Source organism: Cryptotermes secundus, unplaced genomic scaffold (genome assembly GCF_002891405.2).
Source record: "Cryptotermes secundus unplaced genomic scaffold, Csec_1.0 scaffold13, whole genome shotgun sequence".
NCBI classification, from domain to species: domain Eukaryota; kingdom Metazoa; phylum Arthropoda; class Insecta; order Blattodea; family Kalotermitidae; genus Cryptotermes; species Cryptotermes secundus.
The window spans coordinates 1,791,030-1,810,375 of NW_019734350.1; the positions used below are offsets into that span (position 1 = coordinate 1,791,030).

A 19,346-nucleotide genomic window follows, 5' to 3' on the forward strand; every position below is an offset into this window, starting at 1 on the left:
ATTCAGTGAATAAAAAGGAATTCAGTAGAAGGTAATTTTTAGAGTATTTAGATTGATTCTTATCATCAGTCAGTTTTTTTATGCAAGGAGGTAAGTGATTAAATGCCTTTATACCCATATAATAAACACCATTTTTATAGACAGACAGCCCTGGTTGTGAAGGGTAAAAATTATTTTTACCTCTGGTGTTGATATCATATAACTGAGTTTGTTTTAAATAAAGAGATATTATCAATTACAAAAATTAGTAATGAAAATATATACTGAGAATAAAACGGTAATATATCTAGTTTCTTAAACACTCCCTACAGGATCCCTATTTCTGGAATTTGTAATAATTCTTATGGCCTTTTTTTTGTAGTACTATAAGGTGAATTCCCCCACAAGATTATAGCATATGACATAACTGCATGAAAATAGGAATAGTAAATCATCCTTAGTGATTCATGGGACACAAAGGGTCATAAAGATCTAATAGCATAACATGCTTTGCTTAATTTAACCATAAGTCCATCAATATGATGCTTCCATGACAAGGAGCTATCAACAGTAATGCCTAAAAACCGAGTATTTGTATTGTTAATAATATATTTATTATTATAACTGATATCTAATTGAACTGTTTGGCTATTAGTGATTCTAAATTGTATATACTGAGTTTTGTTATAATTTAATGACAACAAATTGATATTAAACCACTCATTCCACTGTCTGAAAGAGGAAATAATATCCTTAAAATTTACTAAATTAGGATTACTAACAATAATGCTGGTATCATCAGCAAACATGACAGGCTTAGAGTTATAATTCACTACTTTAGGTAGGTCATTTATGTACAAAAGAAAAGGCATTAGTCCAAGTATAGATCCCTGGGGCACTCCACGTTTAATCTTCCCCCCATTCTGAAGAAGTATAAGAATGTGTTAATTTATCATCAGTGAGGACTTGTTGATACCTATCACTGAGATATGATTTGCTTAGAGCATATGCATTGCCTACAATTCCATAGAATTTCAGTTTCTCCATTAATAAGTCATCATTAATGCAATCAAAGGCTTTCTCGAGGTCACAAAAAATACCTCCCACAAGTTCCTTATTATTTAAGGCCTGTAAAATATCATTTAGAAGCTTAAACGTTGCCTTTCCTGTTGAGGAATTGCTTCTAAACCCAAACTGTTCACTGCCCATCTGTATACATCCACTCTCCCATATGCGTTCATGGCGTAGTGCTTAATTAGTGATGCATATGGACAACTTTACATTCTTTTTACCTTTACTTTAATCTTATATAACAACTTCTTTAAGTACCTTAACACTCATTTTGTGTTGCCAAGAACATTTTAAATGAAAGGGATGTGCCTCTATGTGATGTACGGCTGAACATCTTGTCTTGGCAGAAATACAATGCCCTTCTTGGACTGGGGAGAATTTGAATCCTGCTAAGCTCGTTTGTGCCCTCTGATGTCCATGGGTCAATCACAGAGATGGATGAACATACAGATGATTATACTGTGAGCTGCTTCAACAAGGATGTGTACAAGCCTAAAAATGAATGTTTTTATTACTTTCTAGGCTGGATGAAGTGTATTCCTCACATCTTTTTTCATAGGTTCTTCAATAATGATCATGACTAATATATGTGATGCTGAACCACTCCAGATTGCCTTTAAATTCTGTTTGCTTCATCATCTCCTTTTCATGTAGGGTATTTTTTTTTACCAGTACTAAAATTATATTCCTCTCAGCTGCTGTAATACTGCCTTTAAAATTACTGCTAATTCTACATAGTCTAGAATTTACACTGGGTTTAACCAATACTGTAGACTTGCCACACTAGTAAAGTGCGTCCCCCCATATGTGCGCACACACACAGATATATGCATTGGTCTCACAATATTATTTAATGTTACACAAATGAATAACAAAAGAAACCTAAAATGTTAACACAAACTCTCAAAATGCAGCCAAGCCATTCATTGCCTGTAGTGGGAAAGAGAATAATGGACACTCAGATAAGTGCGGGAGACATGAATACACATGAAATTGTGTGACAGCCCATATTCAATGATTCTGTAGCTACAGAACAGCACCATAAGTTAGTGGAGGGAATTTCCTTGGAAATGTGAGCTTAGGCAAAGGCCCTACATAATCATCTTGAAGCCTGAGTGACTTCTCTGCAGATTTTGAAAAAGACATTTTTTTCCATACAAAATGTAAACAAATTAGATATTCATCAAACTAATTTTCATAGAGTATTGGTGGGGCCTGGCACCTCTGATCCAACTGATGATTTGCACCTGGCTCTCATCACATTTAATGAGCAATTCACAATAGGAAGATGTGGGTGTCTTCTGGGATGTGACGACATGCAGTTTGACAAAGTAAAGGAATTTTGGAGGGACCTGCTGTCATCATTTTCAGGAAAGAGTAATCAGAGGCCAACTTCTTGTATTCCCAAGCACTCATACCTCTACTGGGCCCATTGTGCACCCTCTGTTTTCACTAGGGTCCTTCAAAAAGCCCTGTCCTCACTACTAAAGCCAGAACCTGTTTGCTTGAGGTCCTGCTAATATCTACTAGCTCCAACCATGCAGAGCCAAAGATCTTCATGCCCACCCAGAGCTGGGTACTGACAAAATATATGCTAAGAGGACTCCTCCTCTCCATGTTCCCTGCATATGGCATTATCCAGGAAGCCCATAACATGTAGGCACAATCTCAATGTACAGTGGCCACCAGTCAACAGTTCTATTACTAGTCCACACTGCCCCACGTCCAAGGCCAGTATATCCCTAGACAGTTTTTCTAAAGATCCTTATCACGAGCTTTGACTGTCTCATACCCAGTAATAAGGGCCCTTCCTTGTCGGCCACTCCTTAATCTCAAGCCCATCAACACATGGTGAGGTTGGGATTGCTTGATCCTTTCCAAGTTAAAGCATCTGAATCCTCATTGCCCTTAATCCCACTGTGGCCAGGGACCCAGAGGAGTATTAACTTCTTCACATTGGGTGGGGCAAGAATTGCCTGTTGATGTTCCCAGAGCAGCTTTGCTGTTATCCTTGATATCTCAGGGACTTACAAAGCTGCCTGGCTATCTGAAAAAAATATAAATTTACTCTTTTGGATATTTCTATTTGATGACAGAAAATTAGGCTGTGTGAGAAAAGGAAGATAAGGATATAGGGAAGGACAGACAGGAGCCAGGCTGTGAGCAAGCCAGTGGGAGATTGGCCTGTGCCACTGTAAGTCATTTAATCCCTGAAAGAATACAGGAAACTTCTGCTGAAGGATACACAGTGACTTGGGCCCTGAGGATTTACTTAATTCCTTTTCTTCCTTTTTTCTTATCCTCCTCTGTAGTTGGCCTTTGACACACATCTGACAAATTTGTTCTTTCACAGGATGATATGTCTTCACTCATCTCCATCCCTTCTTTCTTCTCATCCCCCGTTTAGACGTTGATCTGCATGTCAGCTTGGCTGCACTCTTGAAGAACCCTGTGGGTTGACTTACTGGGAAATTTACTAGACGTTTTGATACTCCTCCAAAACCATATGCTATCTAATTACCCCTTTTTCTTTTCCCCATATATTTTCACTTCATTTCCTCCTCAATATCGTTCTCTCATCTTCCCTTCATAATTAATTATTATTGACCCTAGTAACAGTCACTGCCTCCCAGTGACTTGCTTGCAGTCAGTTCCTGTCCATACTTTCCTATATGTTTTACTCTCCATTTCTTATTCAGCTTAGTCTTCTGTCCTGAAGATGGAGGCAACATATTCCTCCAACAAGTTTGTACCTACATACCAAACTACAAGGCATCACATCCCAGGAAACAGTAATTTTCATAGTCACACAATGAGAACCTCAGATCTTACAATTCATAAAATGTCCAACAAAGCGAAGTCTACATCTGCAATGTGTCTGTAAAAGAAATTAGTCTTAAACAAATATACAGTGTGATCATAAAGGTTGGTGGACAATATTAAAATGGATTTTAGAGAGATAGGATGGGATTTCTAATGTCTAATAACTTGAAAAATTTTAAAATTCAGTTGACAAAATTTTTATTGCAAAACTCTTTTTATACATGTGATGAATTCTTTAGTAACAAATTTGCCTAGAAATAACGACAATAACATAAACAATTTTAATATTGCATAATTTTATGTATAGTGATGTAAGACTGTAAATTTAACACATGTTTTTTTTATCTATTATAATGATTATAAGCTGTACATATATATTTATAATTGTATTGTACTATATTAACTATGTGACTGGTTCTATATCTATGTATATGGATTTATGGAATATACAATAAATGAATGAATGAATGAATGGTATGGATTGGATTGCTCTAGCTCAAGATAGGGACCAGTGGAGGGCTCTTGTGAACATGGTAATGAACCTTTGGGTTCCATAAAATGCTGGGAAAATCTTGAGTAGCTGCAGAATTGGCTGCTCCTCAAGAAGGGCTCAGCTCCATGAGTAAGATCATAAAGGGCATTAAAGTGAGTAATAATGATAATATTCTAACTATCAGACTGTTCCTGTTTTCAAATTATTTAAATTATGTAAATTCCCTTCTATTTTCAGTTCTCTATCTTCTCACAGACATTCCTGCAGTGCTCAAATTAACTTTACTAAATAAACTCACATGGAGTATATGACAATGTTAATATGATTTACAGTTACAGTACATAATATGAAGTAATAAATGTAAATAATATGTAGTATGAACAACATATGTCATGAATGCAAGTGTTTCTTTTTATCTCAATATTTTTCATCCAAAAATGTAAAGGTCAGGAGTGCATAATGAATTTTGGAAGCAGCTGGGAAATGGAAAATACCACCATAATCTCCAGATAATATTTATGATTTACAGTCTGTGTGATCATTATGAACAAAGATAGTATGTGTGATTCAAATGAAGAAAGATATTTAACTACTAAGTTATAATTTTTCACAAGTTATATTCCTTAGAATTTAACTTGATATCTTGAAAGTCATATTCTTACACAATGGAGCTTCACATTGCTGATGCTGATCTGTTGGGAAGTTTGGGACCTCTCTTCTAGTTGTTCAAGACAACTGTTTTAATTGTCACTAGAAGCAATATGAGTTGAATTATTTTATATTATTCAACACAGTTTTGTCAACTGTATGCAAACATTACAGATTATAAATGATACTAACATTCTTTCCATCAAAACCAATATTTTGCTATCACAGCCCTAAAGCAATGAATGTATGAGGTTTTACTGAATTGCTATAATTGTATTTACTTACTTTGTAGTTATCATTCATGAATAAAAAGTTGAGACTGTTAAGACTGCATAACAAGATAAAATGGATCTGCTCCTTCTGATTCATTAAAAAAAGTGTTAATATTGCATTTTTACTGTATCTTCAAAATATTTATTTTTGTACAATAAATTAATAATGCAAAGCTGTACATTTTTGTTTCAGTTTGAGCAACAGTTCTGACATATTCTTCAGTATAACCTTGCAGCCAAATTCAAATGCCCCCTGTGACTGGATATAATGAGTACACACCCATGTTATTTTTAGGGACACAAAATGAGCACAAAAACTGACATTTTCAGGTGAAAATCACAGTAATAGCTAGTCCTAGAAGTTTGAAATGTAAGAGATGCTGAAGGGTCACTTACTTCATAGGTTTTACAAGTGACAGGATGACACAAGTATTTGATGTTTTCTTTTGTCTTGGTACATATTGTCTCTGTAGGGGGCACATGAAAGTGTAGTTGGTTGAGGCACTATGCTACAAGCCAGAAGGCTGCAGGTTCAATTTCTGATGAGGTCATTAGATTTTTCAATTGACCTAATCCATAATCCTTGCAGCTGCACTATGGCCCTTGTGTCGACTCAGCCTTTAACAGAAATAGTACCAAGAATCTTCTTGGGGGTAGTAGGTGGTTGGTGTGTGAGGCTGACAGCCTCACCTCCATCTGTGTGCTGATTGTCTAGAAAATGTGGGAGCCTTATTGCTTCAACCCTGTGGGCTTCCAAGTCTGTTACATGGATAGATCTGCTTTTTTTTTTAACATACTGTCTCGATATGTGTCACAAATGTGCAGACACCACCCATAATAACATTACTGAATATCATGGTCTAGTGGGTAGCACTTCTCCTGTTTTTTGGATGCCCAAACTTAAAATATCAGCCTTAAGACATGCTATCCCAAGTGAGGTTTTTCAGTTTCCTTAGGCTCTCCAGGCAAACACCTCAAATTAGGCTATGACTCTTCAATTCCACATTCTTTCAATTCATTATCTTACTATTTCTTTGTGTATATTTACTTGAATTATGACATATATTTCAGTTGAATTGAATATGGTCACTTTTAAGAAGCTGAAGTTAAACTGTATTTATTCCTATAGGAAAGTTTATTATTTCTAACATTCTGCTGAATAAAATGCATTGTACCATTTATTATTTCTTTATATGAAGCAAACAATCAAAAACTGCATCCATGTGGCAATTCAACATCTGTGCAAGGCAGTGGGTTAAGTTATTGGACATTGAAGGGCTGAACTACATACTTAACACAATTTCTTATGTTATAAAAGTCTCACAGACATTTAGTATCTTTAACTTAAGGATGACAATGTGCTTATTGTATTACGACTAGTCCTTTGGTAATCACATGATCTTCGTACCACTGATCCAGAGCTGTTTCTGTTGGAGAAGGGATATATTGTCTCTGGTTTCTTTCTTGTGAACAGATAACTCCATTTAGCTCTTGTATTTTTCTCTAAGACAACAAAAAACACAAAGAAAGCAAAGCCTTGAAGTGTGGCTGTACAACAGAATAAATAAGAAAGCTTCCAAATTCCAAAAATCCAGGAGAGACCAAGAAGAAAAAAGAGAAATATAAGTGTGCTTAACCTTCGACAAGCGATGTGCTGATTCAGCTGGTGACTGTTTGTATATTTCAATCCATTATCTGCATGCTCTCCAAAATTATGTAATTTGTATATAGAACAAATGATCAGTACAAACATAGTTATGTTTATTGAAATAATTATGGAAATAGGAGCAATAACAGAGAAGTAATGTGCCATCCCTGTTGGGTAACACTGTGATGAGTTATAAGAATCAGGAGAGACAATCAACAAAGTACCACAAGGGATGAAGGGAAAGCCCCATGCAAAGACAGCTGCTTTGAGCAGGATATGTGGGGCGCGGCACAGAGAAGCTAATGGTTTTGTAAGACGTAAATACTGGAACCATGCTGCTACAAGCATCCAACAAAATGTAGCTATTAGGGAGAAATGAAGTGCTACTCCCAGCACAAGGCACAGCTTAGGCTCATCTGAGGATGTGAAGAGAAAGGCTTTCAAAAGGAACACTAGCATTAATGTAGCAAGGGACGAAGATAAATGAAGTTGGATCTTTTTACTGGCACCATGTCTCCAGTCAGGAAATACAGTGGCTGTCAATGCAATCCCAAACAAACCTAGTAAGGAAAATGAGCACCCAACAATAGTAATCATGTCTAATGCTACATCTATCTCTTGTTCCAATGTGGGAGAGATAAGCTGACCAAAATGTGTCAAATGGGTACAAATGCAAATGTCTGTCTTTATTGTATGATAATCACCAAGTCTCAGAGTAGGAGTGCATCCAGTGTTGGACCAGTTGCCAAGACCAGCATTGGCCTTAAAATCCCAAAAGACACATTCTCTGTTATGTGATACACTGCTCTGTGTGCTGTCAAATAAAAGTATCAGTGGAGGATTCAGATCTGGATGCTTTTCTCCATCTAGTGTCACACTTAAAACATGTAAAGGCATTCCACTTCTAGCACTGTTAGCTACAAATAGACCATCATCCCAAAAGAGATTTATGACCAGGCGATGTTTCTTAGATCCATTACAAGTTTTGTGGTGAGAATTATTGCATATGTCTTCTGTAAGCTTCTGTGTAAGTTGAGGAGGCAAGAGCACAGCAGCTGACACTTCCAGAGTAAGAAGAGTTTCCACACTGTCATTCCAAGATAGAGTTATGATGTCCTAGAAAACACAATAAATCCTTATAACCTTTCCTTCATTTTCAATATATTAGTAAGCATTTTCATAGCATTTCTGATTTACCTCTTTCCTGAAGTACTTGTCAGAATATTTGGAAGGTTTCCGAGCTGCAAGTCCTTGAAATCCTCCATTTGCTCTGGAACCGGTTTCTATATCCATAAGTAAGGTTACAAATCTTGGGGTCACAACCAATGAAGTTTCTGTACAGTTTTAAAAGAAAAGAACTTTTAATTTCCCTGTGTAGAATTGTGAATGCTATATTAAGACAGTTAGCATGCTGTAAGTACATGAACTACTGAGTTTACAGTAAATACACCTACACTGGTAATTTGTGACTTTCAATAGATAAAAAAAAGAATAAACGAGCCAAACCATCAATTCCATAGTCTTTCTTTTAAAATTGATAGCTACTTAGATGGTAAAGAAAGTTCTTGCACTTAATGGCACAAGTCCACAGCTGGATCCTGCTCTCAGCCAGTCCATCATACCTTATTTCTTGAAGAAAAGTTGAAACACTCATATTTTGTAGGTTATTCACCTATCATTTCCTGTTTCAACATTTAGTTCCTCTACTTGTGACTCAGTACTGAATCAAATCATCTGCATAAGAATCAGTCTGGCTTGAGGGTTCTTTCAGTAATGGATGCCACCAAAGTAAGATAGCAACACAAAGCAGAGCACTTTTAGTGTTAGGCTTTCCACTTTGCTGCCTTTGGAAAATCATAAATTAAAAAAAGACTTACAAACTAAACTGATATACAACTTAATCTGAAATCTGGCAATAACATTTCATCCACACTAGATGTAACAGTTATATCATGACCCGGTTATTTTGGGAGTGGGTAGTTGAATTTAATACTCTGCAGATATAATGGTTATATTGCCTTGATGTGGTCATCACAGACTTGTTTGTGAAAATGGTGTGAAGGTGAGGATGGAATTAAGAGAGGACTGATCATAACACACATATTCTACTGTTAAGTTCTGTACAGAAAAACTAATTCAAGACTAATGTGATTCTACTACAGAGTTCATTGAAATGATGCACACCATGAGAAGTTAACTTAAAGCATGCAGTACATACAGACATGCTTTGCTTTAGCACTTAGCTCACCTTTATAGTTAAGTTCTACTTTATTCAACATATGATCGATGGAGTCTAAAATAATATTACTAGCATTTGTCACCACCAATGCCATTTTGTTTTCAACTATAGTATTGTTTGTTTTATTCAGTGATGATTTCAGTATAGCATCGGTGATATTTGCTATGGTTGGCAAATCTGAATCATGTAGAATGCTGTGTCGAAGGCTTGCCAGAGTGTTAGCAGCATACTGAATTTCAGCTGGAGTAAGATGAGTGATGCTGCCAAACTTCTTGGTGTCTTGGGAAGTAAGAGCAAATTGTAGTTGTGTGAGGGCATTGGCTGCATTTTGGTTTTGTTCTACTTGTAAAGAAAGTTTATGCAGGAAGCTAGCCCTTGGTGATGGCACTTCACACTGTAATTAAAAAGAGACTTCATGCATGTTATGCTGAAAATAGCACAGAATATGCAAAATTGATATGCTACATATTGATTCTGTCTATGATGTGCCTACCATAATCCAGATCTCTTCTCTAAACTACAAATCATAAAATAATTTTGTCCATAAAAAATACTGACAGCACCCAAAAGAGCCTATTATTCAGGGATAAAAATCTTTAACCAATTACCCTCTCATATTAAGAATGTTAATGGTAACATAGCTAAATTCAAAACCACTTAAAAAAAAATTATACACGAATTCATTCTACTCATTAGAAGAGTATTTTGATCAATAATGAGAGTAGTTATAATAAACATATGAGAAAATCAATTTTATGGCTCACTTGTGTATTATATTTGTAATTTATGATTTTTTGTTCACTGTAAACTCATTTTATAATGTCTGTTTTGTTTTAGTTATGAGTTTTACCTGTGTATTGCCAATTAATCTTATTTTCAGTAATCTGAAGGATTTATTTACTATTTCTAACTCATAATTATTCGTTTATTGTGGATTTTTTATTTAATATGACTGTTCTTAAATGATATGTTTCTGACTTTTTATTTATGTAATCAAGGCCTTAACTATTTATATTTTATACTGTTGTAATTTTCCTTGTAAACAACTTTTGTAATTGGTCTGTATGTACTGAGTGAGGACAAGTTCTGTATCCATCTTGTGGATGTCTGGAATACTGAATAAATACTAATACTAATACTATATATGTAAAAGAGACTGTGGCAGTTCCTGTATAGCACTTAATGGTAAGAAAAGTAATGCTCAGCTATGCAGCCTATTTATTTTGGCCAGTCATAAAAACTTCAGGCAACAGTACACAGTTTGGAAATCACTGCTCTACATCAAAATATGAGGTGGATTTATTTATTAGTTCTTCCAAGCAAATGCTGACATTATGCTGGAATAAAGGAATTATGGTCTTATTTTAATGTAACATTACAGCATTGAATTACCATTTTAAGACTTGTATTCAATGGGTCCTGGGTTATTCCAAAATGTTGGCAGTAATTCTAAGAATTAAAAATATAATATTTGTCAGCATAATGCCACTCAATCACATGAATATTGGAACACAACCATGTATATTAAATGTTTCACAGAGAATGGAGAGCATCCATTTTAACTGTGGAGCAATGTACTATTATTGCAATTTACCTGATATAATGTCCCATTATTTTCATTTTCATCAGACCAGAAAGCTCCCTCAACAAAATCTCCAGTGCACTGCCTCCATATAGGAACTCCTTCCAAATTGACACACAATTCTCTGGGCAAAACTGTTTGTCCAATGGTAGCAACTGGCCAGTGAAGTGTTCTGTTGCCATATGTTTCTTCCTTGTGGCAAAACTTTGAACTTCGGACATGCAGAACCTCTACCAGACCATCAGGCCTGTTTGATGCAATGATTTTTAAATTTGAATAGAGGTTGTTTAAATGATGGTGATCGGTTTCTATCTCTCCTGCAGATATGTCAGAGAAAATTTTGATACGGAATATCCGTGTGACAGTATTTTCAGTCCTGAGAAAGAGAACATTACAGTGCTTGTCAAATATACAAAATTTATACAAATGACATCTAGAACATTCAATGCAATAAGAATGCTCTTTCTGCATCAATTAACACCTTACAATACCACATCAGTCACCAAAACATTTAATACTTTTCCAACATACATAGTCTTTTATATTTTTTACTTATTTATGATCTGATTAAAGACTCTGTCAGCAGCTCAGAATATACAGCATTAAATAGCAAGATTATCAGTGAATGATAAAGTAGACAGGACATGGAAGGAAGTAGTTATGGCCTAATTTGAGGTACTGTCCTGGAAGTTGCCTAAAGAAACAGGAAAATCATGAAAATCCTCAGTCAGAATTGCCAGCGTCCCAACCAAAATTCCAACTGGACACCCCCTGAATTCAAGTCAGAACTTCTTCAATATCACCTGTAATGTAAGGATATAAACTTCAATATAACTTGCTGTAGTTTCAGTACAACCATAGCTAACCAAGCAGGAAATATAGCAATTGGCATAGTGTTCAAGCACATAGGAATGGCTCTGAATCACTTTAGCCCACAACAATCTTCCTAATTTATTTAATAATACACTAAGTTTGATTTAAATTTTCATAACATTTTGAAGCTTACCTGCTTGACATTCTGACTGGCCGCACTAAAATTCTTCTAAATTCTTTCCATGTTTTCAGTTTTTGTGACAGATTATAAGCAACCGATGTCCAGTGTTGCAAACTGTACGTTGGCTCACAAAAATTTAGATTACATGCCTTCATCCAGTACTGCAGAATAACTGCAAAAATATGGCTTCTAACATCTGATCTATGGCACAGAAGCAGAGTGTATACACCTATTATGTTATTGAATTTAAATAGTTAAATACAATTAATATAAAATATTCTGTAGTCCAATTTACTCACCTAATGTTTTGACTACTAATGTGTATGAAAATATTTTTATTTTTTGACACTCACAATTTAGCATGAAGCCAAATGGTAATAATGTATCAATCAAAATTATGTATAATTATTTTTCTCCAAATTATATCTGTTATATCAAGTATAAAATGTTTCTGATCACTACATACCAAGCAAAATGTATACACATGAAGAAAACAAGAAATATGGAAAATCCATAAAAGGGCTACAGGTTTAAATCTTACTAATCACTTTACATATGCTTCTATATTTATACACATATCTTTGTCTCTAGTTTAGTATCGTTTGTGTGCTATGGTCATTTTTATTTAATGATGCCAGAGAAATAGTTATCATCTTCTATTACAAATTTTATGACTCAGGACATAAATGAAAGATTTTAATCAATGTTATTGAAACTTGTCTGATGAGCATTACATTTCTTAAAAAAACAGTTGGAGATATTAATAGTTAAAAATGTTTAAATTCAATACTATATGACACATTGTATACTAATAAATTGAATTTCCAAGTTTTAGACATAGATTTTCTGAATGTTTGGCATTTTTCATTACAGTCAAGAAGCTTCATGTTCTGTAAAGCTTAGGAAGTACTTAGGTAGACAGCCTGTATTCATCTGTAGAATTCATGGAGTAATATGAATTTTTCAATCAGGAAGTACAATTCCAGGATTTCATCCTCACATGTATCCTACATCATAGAGATTTTCAAGTCTCTTGATATAACTCACCTGAATAGATGCTTTTGTGATACAACTTCATCCATAGTCTCCGCAACAAAAGCTCGGCATATGATGTAACCTTCATTTTCTGAGATAATTCTAAATACTGCTTTGCTAACAGAATACTGGATTACGTTTTCAAACACACTATTTTCACTTGTCCATGATAATACCTTTTCTTGGTCTAGAAGACATACATTATCAATTAATGGATTTCCATCTTCTATTATACATACTGGATTATTTATTGTTTTAGTATTGTTGCCATATTTCCAAAGTTTCTCTGGGCTATAAACATCTAGAAAATATGTGTTGTTCTCCTTCCTGAAATGTTAATATTTTTAATAAGCTTATATTTTTTAAGTATTCATTTACCTTCCTATAACTACAAAATTGTGTGTGCACACACATACATTAGCTATATGAGAACGATTTCTGAATGCTGATAACAGTTGGTCTTCCACAAAGTCTGTTTGCACAACATTCCAGTCCAAACTGAGTAGGATCCTTTACATCCTCTCCTTTTACACTTGATGATGGAAGCACATCCAACTTATGAAATGTTGCATAATTTTGAATACAACTAAGATAATGAACACGGTCAAACACAATAAATTTATTAACCTTTCCTGGTCTTCATTCAAAAGTCTGACATTTTTAGAAACCTCTTCTGGCCCAACAATGGACAAAGTCTAACAATTTATGCAACCTTAAAAATGAAATTAATGGAGAGAACCAGACACTCAGTCTCTCATGTACTCAGATAGAGACACCTCACCTCAATGAGGGTCCTTTGTTTGACTTGGTCGGCTTTTGAAATTGAAACAAAATGTACTGACCTGCTGGTTTCTCATCATGTATCTTATAAGGTTAATACAAAATTCCCCTTTCAGTACTGCATTTTAGATTGGAAATTACAGCCATAAACATGTCACAGACTTGAATTCTGCTTCTAAGCAGCTCTCACCTGCAAAGGATCTATTAATGCCTGTTATTATGTAATATTCATAGCAATACAGTAGTTAAACAAAGTGATAAAATGTTTATTTATTAGTCATATTTCTCAGCTACACTGCACTATTTAAATTCTTGAAAAATCTATGCTTTTCTTATGACTCATTGTGAGTATGAAGCGAATTTTCATAACATTAGTTACATACTACTCTGTTAAAGAAAATGTGCATATTGTAAACAAAGATCATACACCTCAGCATCCCAAATGATTCTGTCATCAGGTCTTCTGCCCAGAATTTTGTTTGCATCTCTCATCCTTCCTATGTGTGTTACATGTTCCACCCATCTCATCCTCCTTGAGTTGGCTTCAACAGTATGAACTGGAACTGAAGCTCCCCATTATGCCATATTTTCCACCCTTGTTACTTCCTTTATCTTATATTCAAATACACATTATTTTATGCTTCAAATATATTTCTCAACCCCAGAAAATGGAGATATAAGTAGAATAAAATTTACCTTATTTCAAGCTTTGGTGGCAACAGAATTCCATGTTCCTGGCCCTTCTTTTTGTATGCTTTAGCATTCTGTACCCAGCAATCTACATCTTGGTTCCCACATGGATAAGTGACACAAACAAAGTTGTGGACAGCCTTATCACATTTGTCCAGCTTAGCATGGAGTGCTGCACCACCACTGGTCATGTTATCAAGTATTAGCACCATACAGTTATCTTCTTCATCAAGTGCAGGTTCATTTTCCATCCATTTGGTCATTATGCCATCACTGTATAAATCAAATTACTGAAGTGTAACATATTATGAAACCAGATATCAAATGTAATGAGATTTTAATGTGCCAAGTTTTTTCTTTTTTTTCTAATTCTAGAATTCCATTTTTTGTGCATAACCTGACTATTCATTCATTCATCAGTAATCTGTCAGACGACAGGTCCACAGTCTCTTCCAAAACAGTTCCTCCACTTAATGCGATCTTCTGTTTTTGGAAAGAGACTATCCAGGAAAAGTGATAATGTGGTAGTTTTTCCATTTGCTTTCCACATCGCAGTACAGCAGCNAAATTTGTCACAGAATTCCTGATATAAGTATACGAGTACAGAAAGGCTAAATGTATCTGAGTTTAGTGTTCTCCCCTGCAGCCTCAAAAGATTCCAAACACTTAAAAAGCAGTGGGGTTTACTTATAGGAACAGACAAGGAAACCCAAATACAAGAATAAACAAATAAATCGTTCTATTTTCTTACAGTACATACCATGTGTACATTAAATCAACACTTTTAAGCACAACCAGCATCCACTGGGTAGTGGTGTTCTGAATGCTATGGGGGGGGGGGAATTCTGGGAATCATTCTGGGAATCCAATATGCCGCCAGTTGTTTTACTGACTGAGTTATTCCAGTTCAAATAGAAGTAAGTCAGTTGAAATAATTAAGATTTGACATACAAACTTACAAGCTGTTTTCTGGTTCCATTAAGTTCTTTTCATAGTAACGGCTTGATGGCAGCTGGTATGTTATGGGGTAAAACTCTGCACTCCTTCTAGCTTCAATCCACAAAGAGCTGATGCCTTGGTTCAACAGGACAGTAACAATACTTGTCAGCTCATACACTTTAGTATTGATAAGAGTAATGTTAGCTTGTGCTTGATGACAGTGTTTCACTGCACTGAACCAATCTGTCTGAGGACCCACATATATACATTTATTTGACACAGGAGTGAAATATTCTGGACATACCACCTGTTCTTGTGCTAGGGAAGAGACAATATATTAGTTGTTAATCTGGCAGTAATATTGTCATGTGTTTTCTCCATAAAGAGAGAAAAAAACATTTTCAGTTGTATAACTTATTTAATCATTATTCAAGCTATTTTCCAGATAAGAATGCTATTTATAACTTTATTACAAAATACATTATTAGAAATGTTTACATACAGCTCACATAAGGTGAAATTAAATTCTGAATACAACAAAAATGGCATTAAATATAGGAGTGCTTGAACAACTATTAGCAGAGTGGTGTTGGTATCAGTATTCTTTGTATTTGTATACCTGAGCATAGGATCAAAATTTGAATTACTGCAGCAACATGGAACCACACGATCATTAACTTCATTTTGCCTATATGTACACCATCACACTGAAAAAGGAAATAGTCATCATCACAGCATGAATAATAAGAGATGACTGATATTTGTAATCATTTATCTCAAGCTTGTGATGATCAAATATTTATGTTCACGTCTGACATTACAAAATCATAATAAAGGGAGATATCATTCAAATGTATTACTTGAAAGCTTGTTCCTAAATGCTTTTTTTTTCTTTTTTTAAATTTTCATTCTCTCAAATCAGAAGAATATGACTGTATATTCCCATCTGGTATGCTGTTAGGCACTTCATCCTGAATATCCAAAATTAATTTTTTGTCATAACCTCTTATGATAGAGACATGAACGTCTTACAGTAGTGAACATCAAGACTTCTTTTGGGGGATGTGGTGCCATGCGATCTGGTAGATAGTTGCCAACATTGACTACTAGACTACATGACATCACTTCCATATGTATTACCATAATTTAATTTCTGATTCATTCATAAAACAAAGTTTTCTGATCTAACAGGTTGTGGTACTTACATTAAAGTAGCTGAAGACTCCTTCTATACACTGACATCTATGACTGTCTATTCACAAACTTGCTTCATTTCCATCATTAAAACTATTACCATTAGAATAAGTTGGGCCAAAAAAAAAATCAAAATAGCTTGGACATGATAAAAGATAATGGAAGTCAAGTGGCAGTAACAAATCTGTTTTTGTAAAATGAGATATTCAGTTCATCTTTTGCAAATAATTTCTTCTTACTGAAGTCCCAATTAGCTCTTATCTTTTCCATAAACTTCATTCAGATATTAGAAGAAACCTCTCTGAACCTCAACCCCACTTTGTGTTTTGATAATTATAAAATACCCAGCAAGTAAAGAGGATGAGCTACTTTAAAATGTATCCAAAACAAGGAACACTGTGTTTCTGATGTGATTCATATATGGAAATAAATGTGCTCTTTCATACATCACCTTTAGGAACAGAATCTCACACTGCACAACCAAGAAATAAACTGCATCATCTCACTTCATTTACTGATACTGGTACATTTCCTGTGCTTTCCAGGCATCAACACAGATGAATGACGTATGTTCAGAATCACTTACATCAACAAATAAAAGGTCAGAGAAAGGAAGGGTGGGCAGTTCAGTGCTGAGAACATGCTGCAGCCTTCTTCCAAATAAATGAAGCTGATAAGTTATGCAACTGGAATGTATTCTGCGATCTGTTATATTTCAGTTCAAAAGTTAAATTATGTTACATGAATGAAAATGAACTGCATGTAGCACACACATTTGAAAGACAATTGCCAGGCACTTCCAATGCAATATTCACATATTCTGTGTTCTTCTTCAGGGCACTGTCATGTATATGAGTGACCATAGATGGGGTCTGGATTGGTAATTAGATTTACTGAGCACTTACAGAATGTACCTAAAAGTAACTATAGAGTCATCGCTAATTCACACACTCAGCCATTCATTACAGCATGCACTAAGTCTTCTCAGTTGTCTTATAATGGCTTCCCATGCTGTAGCTCCCTTAGTGTCCATGTTCCATGGCTCTGGTCCTCACTGTCCTCACAACTTGATGTGGCACTGATATACAGCGACTAACAACAATGGGGCTCCTCTGCCTCTCATGCCTCCACCAGGGGTGACCATCTGCAATGGCATCTGAAGGATCTGTCTCCCAACTGCTAAATGCAGACTCACTAATCTTGACTTCTCTAGTTTCTCTAGACTGAGTTGTCCCAGTGGTCCTCATAATATATCTTTGGACTGGACCCAACAGAAAGTACCACTTCCTACAATCTTTGCATGATGTCACTATTGGCATGGACCCATGAAGAACACTGTTACTAGTGGTATTTCCATTGGTTACATCGCATGGCGTGACATATTCCACTGTTGTGTCACTGTTTAATGAGCCATAACCTAGTAATGGACGTCTCTTCTGATTAATCTATTCTGGCTTTCAGCAGATATGCCAAAATACACTAAAACAAATAGCAGCAGACATATTGCAGTTCACGATACTGATGGACATACCAGATTTTTTCTGTGCCAGTAATTTGCTTTAAAGATGATAATTTGTAAATCGTGTAGAATATTCAATATTACAGTCATGAGATTTAAGGTTTTCTTTAGAGTCTTTTGAAGAGCATTGTCTTCTGGATGTGATGATTGATTGATTGATTTATTTCGTCACTGTAGATCATTGTACATGATATACGACAAGTCAAGTTAAATCTGAATATTAACAATTTAATATATGTGTAAGATTAAAATTACAATAGTTGATTACAGCTGATTGTTTACAGTTGATTACAATTTAGAATTAGTTAGATATTCTTATTTGTGGAGAATTTGAAGGAATGAAGATGCCATGTAGTATGGGAGTTTATCAGTGTTCTGGAGGAATGTACTACCTCCATCTTTGGTGTTAAAGAGTAAGCCATGCACGCAAAGAGCAAGCAGCAAGAATTGTAAACCCCCAGGATACTACATGACATCAAATAATTTTATAGCCTGAAGATGGAGGCAGCATGTTCCTCCACAACACTGGTTCCTATCTACCAAACTACAGCATCACATTCACTGTCACAAGAACCTTAAATTTCATAACAAACCATGTCCCATGTTTCTATTGTGTTGAGTATATGAATCAGCATATTCCTTCTTTTGCAAGTTTTCCACCAGGCTAGTTTTCTATAATTTTTGGTTGGGCTACGTAATTTATGAAATATACAGGATTATGGTTAAAAGTACATAGCAGAATCTTTACCCATGTGAAAAAATATATACATCCCTTACACATATTGCACAAAAAAGAAGTTGTAGAAGTTTACTGTATTTGGTTCAATCCTCTATTTTAAATGTTTAGTAATTAGGTATTTATTTCAGCCTGTTACATGTATGTTATATATGTACAATATTAGTAAATTAATAAATTCTGGGTTTAAGTCTCAAAGACAAAAACATTTATCTCAACATTAAATATGATGTTAAATTTTGTCAGAAACTTCCTACCATTCTTTCAAAAAGAGGATGATACCAAGAAACATATTTCCTAATTATTCATTCATTTCTTAGAAGTTGGTTCTGCCCTCATCTCAACTAGCTTCAACATCTCTCTCTCTTCACATTAAATTTCACTACTAATTTCTTATATCTTTTAGTTGCTTATTCTTCCTAAATGTTTAATACATTTCTATCTATAATTAGAATTATCAAGTCAAGGAGGATGAGGTGGGCAGGTCATGTAGCACGAATGGGGGAGATGAGGAATGTGTATAGGATATTGGTGGGAAAGCCAGAAGGAAAGAGACCACAGGGAAGACCAAGGTGTAGGTGGGTGGACAATATTAGAATGGATCTTAGAGAGATAGGATGGGATGGTATGGATTGGATAGATCTGGCTCAGGATAGGGACCAGTGGAGGGCTCTTGTGAACATGGTAATAAACCTTCGGCTTCC

General features: G+C 35.1%; 1 protein-coding gene across 3 annotated transcripts; it reads right to left on the reverse strand.

Moving 5' to 3' along the window:
* Positions 1-6,066: 6,066 nt before the first annotated feature.
* On the reverse strand, positions 6,067-18,062 carry LOC111868736 (adhesion G protein-coupled receptor L1). 3 transcript variants are annotated; one of them, XM_023859668.2, is made up of 10 exons: positions 16,839-18,062; positions 15,813-15,900; positions 15,214-15,511; positions 14,261-14,527; positions 12,797-13,111; positions 11,762-11,950; positions 10,768-11,131; positions 9,183-9,567; positions 8,132-8,268; positions 6,067-8,050 (listed from the first exon to the last, which is right to left on the reverse strand). In XM_023859668.2, exons 2-10 carry the CDS (start codon positions 15,874-15,876, stop codon positions 6,626-6,628), a joined length of 3,444 nt encoding a protein of 1,147 aa, XP_023715436.1. In that variant the 5' UTR covers positions 15,877-15,900; positions 16,839-18,062; the 3' UTR covers positions 6,067-6,625. The 3 variants fall into 3 exon arrangements, with proteins under 3 accessions (XP_023715436.1, XP_023715437.1, XP_033609046.1); XM_023859669.2 differs by having other exon boundaries at positions 16,399-18,062; XM_033753155.1 differs by having other exon boundaries at positions 15,214-15,328; positions 15,813-18,062.
* Positions 18,063-19,346: the final 1,284 nt, after the last annotated feature.